Raw genomic sequence first — 16,861 nt, 5'->3', positions numbered from 1 at the left:
ACAACTTTTTACGGCAGCTGCGTCGTTTACTCGGTGGGAGAAAGTGGGTGGTGGGGGTCGTTTTCGCCTGCCCTGGAGAAAACGGGAAAAAGGGCTGACACGTCTTTGTTCCCGCCCCTCCCCCTCCCCGGAACTGTACCGGAACTTCCAACCTAACAATTTGTACGCTGTAATTCTCGCCTCGGGTTGCAAAGAAAGAAATGCTGAAGAGCGCTTGATGATGGCGGGCTGATAATTATTCACCTCACTCTGGCTCACCGGTTCACTTTGGCAACACTTTGGCTAACAACTTGGCTCTCCGTCTTGGCACTCAGTTGGGTTTGCTGGTTTCTTTGGCCAATGTTAGTCGCCGGCTGGAGGACTGGAAAACGCCGAGATCCGGCCGACCGGGCTGAGGGGGAGGGTTGTCGTTTCCGCGAGGGTGACAAGCGACAGAAGCGTGTACCACCATCCTGCGGCATTCTTTTACGCCATTTTCCACTTTGTAAGAGGAGTGCAACTGAGGAACTTCTCAGATCACGCGAACCGCTCTCAGTGGCTTTTATCGTCCCACGATGAGCTTGGGTCTAAATGTCTGTAACGTCTATCTGATCTACGTTTCTTTGATTGTTTTTTTTAACTCTTTTTTTGGTGTTAAATTTCAAACAAAATGAGCCACTTTTGTCTCAGGAACAAATGTTCATGTTGTGAAAGGTTGGAGTGTTTTAGTTGGCATCATGAGGATTTTGTTCTTCGAGCTGGAATTGGAAACAACGTCCTTTTAAATTATGTAGATTTAAAAACAAAATTACCTTTAGCTCGTTTTTAGCACTTTTAATGAACTTGATCTTATACTAGTGTATAATTTCAAACAAAATGACTCTCTTCTGTCACGGAAACATTAGTTCGGTTCATGCAACAGCGTTCGTTTGATCTACTTTTCTTCTTTTTATGTTGTTTCAACCCATTGCTGTGCCCTCGACTTGCCACACAAACGTACAGCGTGCAACCTGAAGCTATATTGCGAATTTTAATTTCCTCCGACACACCGCATGACAAAAGCAGGAACTATGGCAACAGCATGCTTTATGTCAACCCGTTCTACCGAGCCATTTTATGCTGAACTACAAAGATGCATCCGGGTTGAATTTACCTGTTGCAATATGACGGGATATACTGCAACCGAGCAGTTCCCGTCGTTATTACAGAGATTAGATGCTGTGTGGCAATGGCTTAGTATAGTTTGCCTTTTTTTTCTTGAGCAGATCAGCAGCAGCATGCGTTGTTCTGTATTTTACAGCTGGATGGTTCATTTGTTCTGTACCCATGGAGACGCCTGGTTGCTCATCCAAGTACGTCGTTCGTTGGGTTTCTGGTTTTGTAGCATCTACTATGGAAGCATGAGAAGAAATTCTGTGCTTCTTGTAAAGAAGTTTACTTTCAAGAAATGTTTTTCCCGTCGTTTTGATTTGCAAATTGTAAACCAAGCTTACTTTTTGAAGGTTGTTTATTTAATCTTCTCATTACTAATATTATTGTATATATGTTGTTGCCGATTCAAATATATTCACTGTAACTTTCGCCGTACTTTTCCTCGATTGCTCATATCAAAAGCGGTTCCACGTACATCGTTTCGCAAACATATTTTGTACGATTCCATCATAAAGTAAGAAACCAAGTTTACTGTCGCATCAAATAAGTGTCACAAAACCGCAGGCATTGGCAATAAGTCCTTTTTCGAGCGAATGCGAACGATTTTTTCCAATCAAAACTTTCGCACACACGCGCACCATCGGTAACGTGGCGTCAATTCAAATCGGATCGGAATCAAATTAAGCTTCACCGATTGGATTTTACATTCGGTTGCTTCCGCAACACCATCCAGACGCAAACATATAGATACACACACACACACACACTTTCCGTCCCGGACGGATGGCCGGAAGAGCGGGTGTAGCTGTTTGCCAGCAAAACACATAACACTGTTTGTTAACTTGTGCTCTTCGCATACGCATATAACCTGCAGGCAAAAACCGGGTCGATGCCGTCAATCTCATGGTGCACGTGCTCAACTCCATCATTATGCTAATTGATCTGACCATCGTGGGCCATCCGATCAAGCTGAACCACGCGTACTGGACGACCGGCATCGGCGTGGGCTATACGCTGTTCTCCATCATCTACTACTTGGCCGGCGGCACGGATAGGTAAGTGCAATGCAGCCTTTTCAGCCACTTTGCCATATCCACTAAGTGCCGGTTGCACCCTTCCCGAAGAACGACGTTGGTAGATCAAAGGCTTAGTTCGGGATTAATCACATTGTCAATCGCTGTAGGTTGAACAGTTAGGCATTGGCAAAACGAATGTGTTAATTATTTATGCAATCTCTTTCGTTCGACGTGGCAAAACTTGTTCCGGAGCTGGCGAGTTTCGCCCGAGCGAGGCGCAATGAACTTACTGTTTCATAAATATTTGAGTAAACTTACCCTTTTCAGCGCCCCGTGGCGAGTCTTTCGGAGAACGAGTGTTTATTCCTTTTGCACGGTGTATCGCACGCAAAGGTTATCGAGTGCTAGGGAAAGTCGATCCATTACTTAGCATCACTGCTGTTTTATTACTGTGTTTATTGTCCGCATGCATGAAAGTTCTATCACCACATCGGTGAAAACGATAACAAAGTCAAACAAACGGCGATGCTAAGCAGAATCAAAGTAATAATTCCAGACTGAAGGAAAAATAGCTTTATTATTTCGTTCTTTGGACCAGAAGATCGCTTCAACTGGCCAAATAGTTTAAAAAAAACTTACAATGTTCTATTTTAAATATATTACTACATATGTAAAATTTCTTGGAGACCTTAAATTCACATACATGTCCATATTGTGGCCTTATTTTATCAGAAAGCAGTATTTGTTTGAATGATAGAGTATTTAGGATAAACCTGGCCACAGTATAACGCCCAAAGATCGTCGTAGATGTTGAACCGGACATCAATATACCCAACAGTGACGCTCCGATTTTCTCTCAATTATTATCAACCGAAAAAAAAAATTGACCAACCATAAACACAGGATCTTTTTGATGATCTAAGGCCACACAAGAACTGAAAAACATGCTAACATAAATCGTTTTGTCTACGGTGGTTAAAATTTCGGCCAATTACCATGAGGCCGGAATATTTTTTTAAGTACTTAACTAATATAACTTTGCAATAAAATTTGAATTAAATTTTTTTAGGAAGTTTTTTATTCTATCGTCGATGAACAAAATTTTTTATTTATTTAATTTAATTCCAAAGTTTATACCTAAAAATCATTGTAATACTTCAAGGTTTCACCGTAATTAGGAGTGCACCTTATCAAGGCCAGACTGTAGTTATCATCCTTGAAATCAAATAATCTATTTAAACACCTTTTTCCCCTCTTCTTCATCTCCACGCCCGCCGGCAGGCACAACGATTCCAGCATCTACAAAATGCTCGACTGGACCAAGCCGGGCAAATCGATCGTCATCTGTGCGCTCGGCGTGTTCGCCGTGTTTCTGATGCACTTCCTCTGCTACTGCCTGTACTGTCTGCGGGTGTGGCTGTACGCGCGCGTCTGCGTCCAGGGCAACAACAGCAAGACGAGCAGCAACGAGAAGATCACCTCCATCACGCGAACGCTCTCGTCGATGGAGGAAGCGCAGAGGGAAAACTTCCTCAACCCGACCGCCGTGGTGGACCTGAAGTGAACGGGGGGCGGCGGTGGCGGTGGCCGATGCGAGGGCGGTGGTAGCGGTGGACTGCGCACAGGAGGCCACCATTCCCACGGCACTCGCCAGCATCCCCCGTGAGATCCGCGTCCACCGAGGCGCGTGCCACGTGCACGCCCTTTCCGATTCCGTTCCTTCAGTCTAACCTTTCGAATTTCCCTTCGCACCGGCCCTTTCTCTCTATCGCACACAAACACACACGACACACGACACACCCAGACCCGCACTCTGTCACTCCATTTTTATATCTCTCTTCCTCTGCGCGTCTCTCTATCTCTCTGCTCCGAGCACACGTGTTTGCAAAAACGTTTGCCAAACGTTCGTAGAAAGTATTGTCGCTTCGAATTTGGTTCCACCGGGACGGAGCGGAAATTGCATTGCGCTCGTTATTTTATGCCGTTCCCGTCTCCCTACCACTCGTGCTCGTGCGCACCCTCTTTCCCCTCCGCCCCCGTAAACTAACTGGTAAAAAAAGGAACGCCTTTGATGGACGTGTTGGACATGCTGCTGGTGCTGCACTTTAGTCGACCAATATATAATCCCCCCAGAGTTAACATGCGCACTGAACCGGCGAACCTGTAGGATGTCCGGGCGGGTTGTTCTGTCTTCTGTTCATTGGGTGGCCACCACCTTCGATATTCCCGTCGCCAATATATGTGGAAAGGTGTGCGCATTGTATACCTAGAGAGAGAGGGAGAGAGAGAGATCAACTAGAAGCATACTTTTGGCATATCACGTATGACGTGACCATTGTGTAACGCTGCATATCGCTCACGATATTGCTCGTTGAGCCTCTTTAATCTCACAGAAAAAAGAGAAGAAGCACTATTTTAAAAAAAATGAAGCCACATACGGAGAAAAATAATCTTAATAATTGCCAAAGCATTCCAGTAGCGATTCGATCCCTCTTAGCCCATTCCTGTTTCCTCTCGCTCAAAAAAAAATAATAATAATGGAAACGGGCTGGTATAGAACATACGTACAGCTTGCGTATCATAAGAAGATTTCAATACTCGCATTTTAGTATATATCTTTTTAAGTGACGTTTCGGTTGCATTTTCCTTCGGCTAAGGTTAAGTAGGGATACATTGTAAACAAATAATAAATGGTGTTCCAAGATGCTTTGAATCTTTAAGTTCCATTCCTGCCCAAATGTTTCGTTCCTGTAGGCTTTTAGTGGCAAAGCCCCTTGTTTTAGATGACCGACTATAGCATTATCAAACATAACTCAAACGTACTCGCACACTCACACACACACACAAACCCATGTCAAATCCTCACACTCTTAACACGACGTTCGTTCGTTCTGAATTGTACTCTGCCGATAAAATTGTATTGAATTATGAAAAACTAGTTAAAAAACCAAAAATCTACACTCGCACACTTCACACAGACACACACACACACAAACAAAACAAGAACATACAAAAATAGATGAACACAAGAGAACGCAAATCAAAACCACTGATCGAAGGCGCGACCACTCCACACCGTCGGGCATCACTCACAAAATGTTAGATCTAGCGTATAAAGTTACTATTTGCTCACAAAAAACCAAACAAATAACATTTAAAACGTTTTGTCGGATTGGCTAGAGAGAGGTTTGATGTAAAGATAAATCAAAGTAAATCTTAAAAAATAGAGAAAAAAAAGCAAACAAACAAAGCATAACACTCACTCACCAATGCAACACAACAATTAGCAATGTTGGATCGTAAGAAATGCGTCTTTAAAGTACAGTCGTTGATTCTAGAAATATATTTGAAGACATAAAACAGTCAAATAGAATACAAAGGAAAAGAAAATATAAAAAAACACACACACAGCAACTATTCGATAGTGGTCAAAAATAGGAGTAAACTAACCGACCGGGAGACAGTCAATGTTGTGAGTAAACGGATGGCGGGTGAGTTGTTGGAAAACTAGCGATGTTTGGGAGGGGAGGGCGTTTGGCGAAGTAGCTCACGCGATGTCCGTATGCTTCTGAAATAGTCTGCAAAAAAAACTGGTGATATTCTCAACCGCTACGCGAGAAGAAAGGGACAGCCCGTACAAAGATGCGACCCGTATCCCGTGCGGTAGATTTTAGCAATAATATGGCTACGGGAAAAGCGAAAGAAAAAATTGGTAGGATTAAGTGATGCTCCCCCTCCCGTGAATGTGTCCGCGTGCTGCGGCAAAGACTGCGGGCGTGAGCAGCAAAGTTTGTTGGGTAGACTGCGGGTTGTACAATTTTTCGTCTTCAATATCATTAATCCGGTAGTGGCCAGGTAGCAAAGGATGCCGGGTGGTACGGACAGAAGAGTAAAATTAAACAAAAGCACCCAATCCCCGGCGCCGGTGCGGCAAAGTTTACCGCTGATGTTGACGACTAAGATGCTGGTCAGTATAATGCATTTTACGAAATTAATATAGAAACAGACGAGCAAAATCGGAAACAAATTATACGTAGAACAGGAGACAAAAATAATATAAAGCGAGCCGTAGAAGAGAAGTGAAAACAGAGCAAACAAACAAACAAACAAACATTCCATTTATGAGTTGATCGGTTTGTTTAGAGTAAAACGAAACCAAAATATATAAAAATCATGTTCAACTGGTTGCAAATTTTGGTTTGTTTTGAAATGAGAAAATGGTATGCATGCGTATTACTTTTCGTTGTTCTATTACTTAATGCTCTACAAAAAGTTAAGTCTTATTTACTCCTGAGCTATCAAAGCTGCATGAAAATTCAATAATGCCGCTTCGGTTAACCCTTTCTGAAAATTAGTTATAACGTCTTCCTCTTCCTTCCACTGTCCAAAGCACTCCAGCAATTGGATTCTAACCAAGGTAAGAAATGATCTTTGTGTTTTTTCATTCATTTTCATAGATTCCAGGCGTTCAAACGGTAGGTTGATCTAATTTATACCATTATTATCTTTGAATAAAAACAGTTTCTTCTCAGTACCATACCTTCACTTTTTTTTAAATAGTTTATTTCGTAGCCAGATCAGACCCAAACAATTTCTACCGTTGGGCTGTTGATTTCAAAAAGCTTGCATGCGAAAAAGCTCTTATGATGCATACGCCTCATGGGGGAGCTTTCGGTTGTTCGCCGTGCTTGTTTACCTGTGAAACCCTCCCAGGGGTAGTAAAGCTCATGTAATCCCTCTCTCACCATATAGCCTACACTGTCCAAAATGGAAATCCGGACATCGAGAAACAAAGCGGGTGTTTGATAAAACGGTTGATTTTTGAGCACATTGGTCACATTTCTAGTAGGTATTTTGTTCAATGTTGCGTAGATAGTTGAATATTGTGTGAACATCTACATTAGTGTTAAATTTTTATAATTTTGGTTGATATCTTTAATAGAAGCTGATAGTTTATTTCATTGTTGTTTTGATCAATTGATCTCGCTTCCCTATACTTTTATTTGGTAACAAATTTAGTATTGTTTTGCTTGTTGTGTGCAGTATTTTTAGTGATTTTTAAAATACGATCAACGATATATTTGTTTAATCATGTAAAAAAGCTTATTTCTTTGTAAATTTAAGCACTTTAGTGGTTATGAGAGACAACATTTCGGAACGTCTTGAATGTAAGTAATTGATCAAATTTAACTTCTGTGTGCATTTCACAATGATGAATTGTATAAAAATATCTTTTTTAAAATTTGTCCCTTGTCCAAACTAGGTCCTCTGGCCGTATCCAATAACACCTTTGCCAAAACTCACTTGTCCGGATTTCCATTTGGGGCACTGTGCACTACCCCACTCTGTTTTGGTAGTCGAATTATTTTAATTATTTCTCTACCCTCTATTTCTCTCAGTATTGTTACTTCGCATACATTCTCTCGCTTTATGCTAGTCCACGCCACGCTTCAGGTAACGCTCTGAATAGAACGCGAAACCATAGCAGCCCGTGGGTATTTTTTCTTCAGGTGTTTCCTCGAACGGAGCAACCCCGCGGACTGAACTCGCGCATCTCGCCTACTGGAGGCTTTCAGTTGCCGTCGGTGGATCAACGGATTCGGACGCGTGCGCGGCTCGTTTGAACGGACGGACATCGAAGCACACACCGTCGCTATCAGCATTTACAGCTACTTCGTTGTTTACGTTTCGTTCGAGAAATCCCACCATTCTCCGTGACGTGTCTGGACGTTTGGCGGGATTTTTTGGCAGTGTCCTGTAAGGTGATCCGGCGAAAAACAAGTGAAAGTGTGAACTGGGATTCGATTAAGCTCACCATACAGCTCAATCCGACCCAATCCGTTGATTCTTGTCCGTAACTTGTGCTTTTAATTCTGTAAAACGCGCCAAGGTGAATCGAAGCGTTGTGAGTTAGTGCACAATCAAAAGCGAAACCTAAAATCGTTCTCAACGAAAGAGAAATCACAGCTTGAGGTTCTGCACCGTATACCGCATGCCGGGTGCCATCGATTGTGCCCGGTGTACCGAACAGGAAGTGGCAGAACGTTTGTATTTGAAACGAAACGAACGGAAGCGGCTGACCGACAGGCAGGCAAGCGGAACGTAATCGAGATCGCCACGCACAACGATCATCTTCGGCGCGGGAGTTTGCCCATCGGTGTGTAGACCTGTCTGGTGGTGATGTGTATTTATTTTCCCATTTAGATTCGCCATTATTCGACCGTTGGGTGGGAAAAATTATGGCTGTGGTTTTGCGAGAGGAATGAAGTTGGAGGAGATGGGACTTTGATTACATTTAAGAAGAAAAAAAAAATTAGCAGATTAGAAATCAAAATAGTGTTTCCATCCAAACAAACTAAAACTTGTGCATTTTGGGAATATAATTCAGAGCGAATTGAATTTGTATTTCACCCATCTTGATCTTGTGGAGAAATAGTGTTTGTTGACGGTTCTGATGTTAAAAAATATTTTGCATTTTATGTGTGCTATGTAAAACAGGTCAAATGTTTAAAAAAATAATCTATGGCATAGAACGGAGTAGTTCGAACTTTTGTTATATTCAAAAAGGTGAAAAGAAGTTTTACGATCTTTATGCTGCTTATAAACCAAAATATGTTTCTATGTAAACCAACCAAAACTTGTGCATATTGAAATTATAGTTTGTTGATCATTTGTTGTAATCTTTGTTTTTCTGTTATTTCTGCCAATATCGTTCAGTCAAAACAAAAAGTTTGTTGTTCGGTTAACAGTACAACACAGTATTTTTGCTTTGTTGAAGATTTTGTTGCAGATTTTATTTCTGCTTCATAAAATAAGGCACATGTTCAAAAAATAATTTAAGCCAAAGAAATAAACCGTGCATTTTACATTCATAAGCATGCAGTGTTTCTAATGGCTGACAAGTTAACATCACGATGACGCAAATGCCAGAAAAGAGCTGCAAAACTGAACAATCGTCAGCATTTTTAATGGGTTTCTAAGGTGTTTGCTTTTTTGTGCTATTTTTCTAACGTGAACCACTGGAATGCATGTTGCTTCCAGATGCTTCTTCCCACGTGCTGGTCTCGTAAATGTTCTTATTTTGTGACTTATCGCTTTGCTCGGTTTGCGAACATGCTTCGGTACATGCGCGACTGGGCACCGCGCTGAGATCATCAGCAAAAGTGTTAAAATCCGTACATTTTTGTGCTCCTTTCAATGCTCTACCTACGTGGTTAGGTTTTACATCATATAGTCGAAGCTGGTCGAATCGAGCCGGACGATCGTCGCCGCTCGTCAACAGGAAGGATCGCAAACAGTTGAACATAGGCAGTGTGTAAACGATTCCCTCAAAATTGCCCACCGTTAATGTGCCCTATCTATTGAACCGACAAATCGCACTTATTTTCGCTATGATATAATAATTCGTGTTGCTTCACGTTCGTTGGTTTGATCGAAACTTTTACAGATCAGTTGCACTGGCGCAAAACACTCCTAACGTCGACGGTAACGTCTACCGTCGGTGGCGAGCCTTCTCCGAGCCTCCGCGGCTAATGATCGGAGACAGCAGACACATTTGGCGTACGGCAAACCGCGTCCGAAAGTGAAGCAGCAGTGCAGTGTACAACGGCTGTTTGAAGCTGTTGCTTTCGGGGCTGCAGCACCCCTTCGACCGCGCGCCATATGTTGCCTTTTTCGCGGCCATCATGAACGAACGAACGTAAACATACTCGTGTAGCATGGAGGCAACATTTGTCATGTTCGGCGGGCGGGGAGGAACAGCCGTGACGAACAAAGCGCAGCATGATGCGGTTATTTAGGTTACGGTGTTATTAATAATCGGCCGATTGGGCCGCGTTAATTTGCGCGATTCGCATTACTTCACCCGGACGGACTTCACACGGAGGATTGCTTTGGCCGGTTTAAACAACGTTAACCGACAATGTTTAACGCGTCGGGCCATTTCCATTCGTTCGAGCCATCGGTCACCAACGGTTTCGTGTGTGCTTTTTACTTCAAGTGTCTTTCCTGCCAGGAAACGATGGCACACTGGCACGTTGCCCTTGAACGGTAAAGTTTCCTTTAATGCACTTACCGTAGGTGTCGATTACATTGTCTCGATGGTGGAGGTGGCGTGGATCGATAACAACTCTATGCCACGCTCTGAGATTACAGCGTTTAGATAGCCGAAGCACGTGTTTGGCGCTACCCATACGGTAGTGCGTGGGAAATAAATCAATACCCTTTTCAAGGGAAGTAACAAGCTCAGTCACGGGTATTAATTATAGCCTGATTACTATTAAACGTGATTTTTTAAATCATTTATTTCGATATCAAAATGAACGTAGAAAATATTCCATACTTCACTTCAATTTTCGACTGTTCTACCTTCCACAGTTCGTACGAAGGCACGAACATTTACACAGCTGTTCTCGTATTTAATACAATGGTACAACTGGATCCCTGTGTTCCGACGGATATCTTCTTCAACCTTTTTTTCTTGCGGTAGCACCCTAAACTCGATTCCCGGTTCAAGGTCTTGCACCCGAAAAACGCTCCAACTCCTCTTGAAAAACCTTGCCGACGTGTGTTAGTTAATGTGTCAAAAAGTCGCTCCCTCGGTTGGTTTTTCTCGTTCCACGCGACAAAGCGGCTGGAGTGTTGTAAAAACATAAACCTTCAATGTCACCCTTTTTTCTTTACGGTAAGCATAATAAATGCCTACTCGCTTTCAGCACTAACGTTAGTTGGTTTTACTACCCCGCATCACGCGACGATCTCAACCAGTTGTCGGCAAATTCTGCCCCGTAAATCAAGTTCTTTACATAGAGCATTTTTTAATCGTTGGGTTTTGTAATTTTATCTTTCTTTAATTATCATAAGAAATTTTCAACTAGATTAAACACTTTAAAACAGTTTGTAGTATTTTATTTGAAACATTTAATTTTTGAAATGATGAGACTTAATTAAATATAATTATTATATGAGTTATAGGAGTATTTTGACGACCACTGACAAGATGCTAATGATGCTTCCGGAGGGTCCAACAGGTGCTTGGGATTGTTAAGGTCATTTTTTGTACCATTTAAAGCTTTTGAAATTCTTTGAATCTAGTAATCTCTGACTACTCTGACAAGTTGAAACTTATCTTATTTTAAAAACCAGGGTTAAAAGTAGGTAGTACAGTGGATTAAAAATGAATTTAGGTAATAAAATGTTCAATAAATAAATTAAAATCCTTTAATTTGTTATATTTAAATAGCGAATACATCTGTTGTGTCGAGTGGCATGAAATAATCGATATATTTAACACATCAGTGTGACCTGCATTTGGATGATAATTTAATTGTTATATCGATTGCATCACAACCGTTCAAAACTCAACCAGTATCGATCTTTTTCCTGGCCTTATAAATAATTCTGACGATACAGCGTGACCCATGTTCTGGGGGGACCGGCCGAGAATGGTAAATTAACGCATGACCTACCAATGAAGGCAATGCATGCTGGTCGAACGCTTACTCAATGCTGTTTCATTGCTCTGCGTGCCCTTAGGGTCGACGACCAAAACACCTCCACTCTGCACACAACCGACACCTGTTCCTCCGGGGGTGCAGGTTCTCCCGGTTTGCCTTGGCCGCTCTCTAGGTCATTGTGTCGCATAGAAACCGGGGGCCGGGACGACCAGAACCACCCTAAACCTGATCGATGGCTACCCGAAGGGCAGCCAGCATAATTGGCACCGATAGCTTCGCATGAAGAACGACAACAGGGACGCATCAAAAATGCAAAGTCTCCGTAACCTTGGCGTCGCGCGCCAAGAGTCACTCGAGTTGACCGTGGGATGATGCCGGGTGGAACAGGTTTTATCGAACACGGTCAAACGGGTCATTTGATGGGCTTGCTGCTGATGGGACGGTGGCTAGCGATGATGCAAAAATGGCTAGATTCCGGTTTGTTTTTATAAGCGTTGATTCGCGTCAAGTTCGTCGCTTGTTCGGTTTCGTTGAAGTCTTTCGTTTTCTTTAAGTCACCGCGTCAGATGATCATCGGCTCAGCATTCGTCGGGGGACATTTCTCATCCTTTACCTCGGTGTGCTGTGGAATGTAGTCTTTGCTCACCAAAATCATGGTTCGTTGATGGAATGGCACTTAACATTTAAAAAAACACACACACACTTATACATAAGATCAGATAACTTTGAAGAATTTAATTAAGATGTGTTGTGGAATTTGCACTTCTTTTTTATATTTATTCTCTTTCATACCCTTAGAATGTTTACTCTTTTACTGGTTTAAATATACCCTTCTTCAAACATTGAAAACTGTTTACATTATCTTAAATAAAGAGTCATTAACGCATCATTCTAAATAAATAAACCGAAAAACTCATGACTTAAAAGAACCTTAACTTCATACCAAGTTTGTTCTTGGGGCATCGTCGCATTTTTTGTCAGAATTACTACCATATAAAGTAAATTTATGGTTATTTTAAGTATTTACTTTTGAAGTTTCATTACGATCAAAGTATTTTCATCTCTGAATTTGTGAAAGAAATTTTTATTTTCTATCAACATTCTATAAAAGAAAGTTCTGTTAGCTTTCAAACCCAATCAACAAGCTAATAGCTCATGAAAAACGATTACATACTGGTTTCCACTCTCTATTACCCTACAAAGAGAAGTTATTCGTTATTTTTATCATTCGTTTGTGAGGTTTTTCTTTTTCTATCACAACTTACTCCATCCTAATGTTGTCATTGCCATGCCATGTGGTCTTATCTTCCGCTGGAGGCGCTAATACCCCTAACCAAGCGGTGCGTGTCTTGCTGGCGGTACAGAATTTCAGAACGTGCTAATGGCTCGGCCAGATACCCGCTAGGGCTTCTCCAAACGTTGCTTCAGAAGTCTTTCCCAATGCTGAAGGTTTCCGACCGACGATTGTTCCGGAGAAGTTACTTGTGTCTTTGTAGATGTGGGTAAGATTCTACCCATAGCCGTATGGCAATGAGGGTAACATTCCGCAGCCTACAAGCAGCCGACACGCTTTTGCCAAGCCGGCACCGCATGTTCACCTGTAGTGGTTTGCTTGTGGTTCGCTCCATTGCACCGGGCTTTGGTGGTGTTGGTAGAAATTGCATAGTCAGCAGCCAACAACTGACCACCACCAGCAGTTCCATCGGTTTGAAGTTGTGCACTTGCAGCCTTCTGCAGCCGTCTCACACACATCCGGCGCCCGACAATGCAATGGATGCAATCGCGTGCTCCACGATGCTGCAACGTGCAGTTTCAATCTATCTGGAATCGAACGGAAGTTCCTGGGGAACACGTGCGTGGCAATACGTGGGCCGAAGCGGGGGTTGCATGGGAAATTGGATTGTAATCGATTGTTCAATTCATATTTTGCTGTACCATACGTTTACTCCATCTCGCACGCGTACGATACTGTCGTTTCATGTTGTTGACCGGAAGGGGTAGAAAATGAATAATCATAGATCAAAAACTTCATTAATGGTCGTTAGTTAACTCAAGTATATTGGCCTACTTACATGCTTCATGATTAATTTATTTCGATCTAGTATTTACTTCGTGTTGCATGCTATCTTGACATATTTTTGAATGACTTCCTCGATTTCTGTTAGTCGTTAAAACAAGATTGGTAGCATTTTTTTAATCATTTTTATTAGGTATTGTCATGTATCGAGTTCTCTTATAAATTTGATATTAGTTAACTATTTATAATTGTTTTTTTTTATATTTTGTAATTCGATTCGATTGTTTTATGTTTCGCATTTTGGAGATCTATGAAAAAACAATTTCTTCGCTTAACAGACTCATAGTACTTTTTTCATACCGTTTCGGTTTCTGTTCATCTTCTAGCACAAATTCAAAATCATGAATACGGGGGGAGGGGGGGGGGGGGCTCCCATAACAAATAACTTTTTTTACGCTACACAGTTGTTTACTAAATCAAACAAGTATTGGGTAAAAGATCAAACAGATTGATGACGCTTAAATGAAATTCTAAAAGTCTTGTCTGTTTTGTAGGCTATTCTTCAAAACAAGCGTTTTTCTCATTCATTGTATATCAATTCTGTTGGGGCCGAATTCACAAAATCTCTAGACCATGAACTCCATGGACGCGCATAAATTATAGCGCATCTTTGAGCCCAAATAAATGCAAATTAAAACGGTACTTCTTTCTGCAAGCGAGGCAAATCCTTTACATAATTCTCTTGGCGGTGCTCTATATTTCTCTTCTAGCGATCAATTGTAGGCCCGAACTGCGCCTAACAATCGACTTGATGGGAATATTTAAACCGAAACCGTAAAACCAACCGCCGGTAGATGCTTCGTTCGACATAAAAGCGATAGTGAGTCGTCGTCGTCGCCGTCGACATCTTTTGGAACGAGATTCTTTTTCAGACTGCCGTCGGTCACACGCTTCGCGAAGGAGATTTCATCATATGACCGTACGCACGAGATACACACGCGTGCTTTATTAGGCTGATGGTGAATGGCGAACATAAAGTACGCATCGCGCCGGGTTTCAGCGCAAGCGGGAAAAGGTTATCCACGCCTATAGGTGAGGACGAGGGGTGCGCAATAAATTTCCCTTAGTCTTAGCTTAACTCGCCAGCGAAACAATTGTGCCAGTACGCTGAGCGGGCTGGAGAGCAGGCTTTTGTGCAACGGTGGGTCGCAAAGGGCATCATTATGCTGCACGGATAGCCGCCTCTCGTCGGTTCCATCCGCGCCGTCAGAACGCTTCCGAGGGGCTGACGATGTGCAATCATAATTTCTTGCGGTTGTGTCGATATGGATGTCGATGTACACGGAGCGCACTCTAATCCTCGCGGCGTCGGGGGAGTGTAATTCAGTCGGATCTCGAAGTTTCCAGGCTCAAACCCCTGCGACCACGCCGGCGTTCCACTCCACACGTACGACATACGCTCATTAGATGGCTTGCGGGCGACTGACGACACTGACGTACGGTACACATTTATGTTGGTACTCGCACGCGCTGTATGGCAACATAAAGCCGGCAAGCCTGTCCTATTACTCAACCCAATTAAACTTTGCTGCTGGTGTTTCGGTTCGCCCCACCTTAGGCGCTTCCCAGCAGGCCCCAGCATCGGCGTATCGCTTGCGAGCGTTTTGCATTTCAACGCGTCCACCACAAACGAGAGTAACATAATTCCCTTTAATGTGCCAACCAACCACCACCACTTCAGCACCACTTCCCACAGCACGGAAGGTGGCTCGACCACGGTTCCTGTCCAGACCACCCTTCCCGCAGTTTTGTTTTTGTCGATTTGACCTCCAGCTTTGGACGACTTTGAACTCCTCGAGTGGTGTTTTTTTGTAAGTTTTGGTTAATATACTTTTTAACTCGTTTTTGTTTTGCGAAAACCTACTCATGACCGTTAAACAGTTATGATATGCGAGCAATTAAAGCCATTATTAACAACGCAACTGGCGTACAGTTAACCATTCCGCTGGGAGAAGTTTCCATTTTGGTGGGAGGTAATTATTTTCGAAGTCCATTTTGCGTTCCTTTGTTCTTTAACGATTTTTTATAGGTTTTTGCCTCATTTGCGTTGACCGGACGTGATGCTATTCGTATAAAAAAGGACGTAAAAAGGCCGGAATAAAACTACATAGTGTTTCATTTTATTACTCATGTTCGTACTTATCGTAAGTACACTCATAAATCGGGTGTGTTATTGCTCATCCCCAAACATTATGGTATAGTGTTATACATTTATGGTAATATTAATTGCAACTTCACTGGAAGTTTAGCAATTGCAACTGTTTTGTATTGTTGTATTTGCTGGGAAAATTGGTACTAACACGAATAACTCACAAATTGTCTTTTTTATTATAAATTTTCTTCATACTTTTCAAGTTCAATTTTTTTACATTTCTAATGTAAATACATTTCAAATTTGAATCCTTCATATTCAAACTTGCCTTGAGTTTTGCTTAACAACCGTTTTTTTGTTAAATACTGATGTATACTTTTTATTTTGAGACTCTTTTTCAAGTTGAATGGCCTTAAAATAAATGCCGTTACACCTGAAACGTGGCGTTAATCTATTTATATTACTAAATCACCAACAACAACCCCTCCCCCCTTTTTGCCCATTTATCGGCCACCTTATGTCATTGCACTGTTTCACTCCTGCACAGCTGCCGCTTTCCAAGCGCCACAAAGGTTTACTCGAAAGCCGTAGCTGCCCTCCTGCAAACAACAAAGTCCTTGACAATCGCTTAAGCCGTTCTCATGACTGAGCAGCTTGTCAGGGGCCCCGTCTCGATTCGGTCTCGATTTGGCCGTTGCCGGACGAATCGAACGCACGTAAATCCTTGGCAATCAACAAATTCAAGAGTCTCGTCCGTCTCGGGCCGGCATGGAGACGCACTGAGACGCTGAGTCTACAATGCAAACGCTCCGCCCCGGGTGACGGGCGACGGACGAGCGAAGTTTGATAATTGCTGTTTCCGCATGGAAATGGCCCCGCGATGGAAGGTTGAGCCATTTTACAGCTGGCCTTCGCTAGAATTTTATTGCACACTCATTCGGCGCAACGGAAGTGCGGTACGACTTTCACATGGAGCTGAAAAAAAAAGGCGGAATAGTTTCGGTGGCGGTAAAAAGCGGTGGAGCCCGCGTAGCGTATGTAACGAACATTATGCAAAATATGTTAAGCCTTATGAAAATTGTACCGTAAC

General features: G+C 42.5%; 1 protein-coding gene across 1 annotated transcript in view; it reads left to right on the top strand.

Annotated features, from left to right (window-relative positions):
* LOC131262800 (protein rolling stone) overlaps positions 1-4,749 on the top strand; it is a 47,006-nt gene extending 42,257 nt beyond the window's left edge. The window contains exons 6-7 of the mRNA XM_058264876.1: positions 2,006-2,186; positions 3,429-4,749. Coding sequence (XP_058120859.1) covers positions 2,006-2,186; positions 3,429-3,711 — 464 coding nt within the window. The 3' untranslated portion in view covers positions 3,712-4,749. The remainder of the gene's footprint in view (positions 1-2,005; positions 2,187-3,428) is intronic.
* Positions 4,750-16,861: the final 12,112 nt, after the last annotated feature.

The sequence above is a fragment of the Anopheles coustani genome, chromosome 2, assembly GCF_943734705.1.
Source record: "Anopheles coustani chromosome 2, idAnoCousDA_361_x.2, whole genome shotgun sequence".
NCBI classification, from domain to species: Eukaryota; Metazoa; Arthropoda; class Insecta; order Diptera; family Culicidae; genus Anopheles; species Anopheles coustani.
This window is presented reverse-complemented; position numbering and strand designations above follow the sequence as displayed.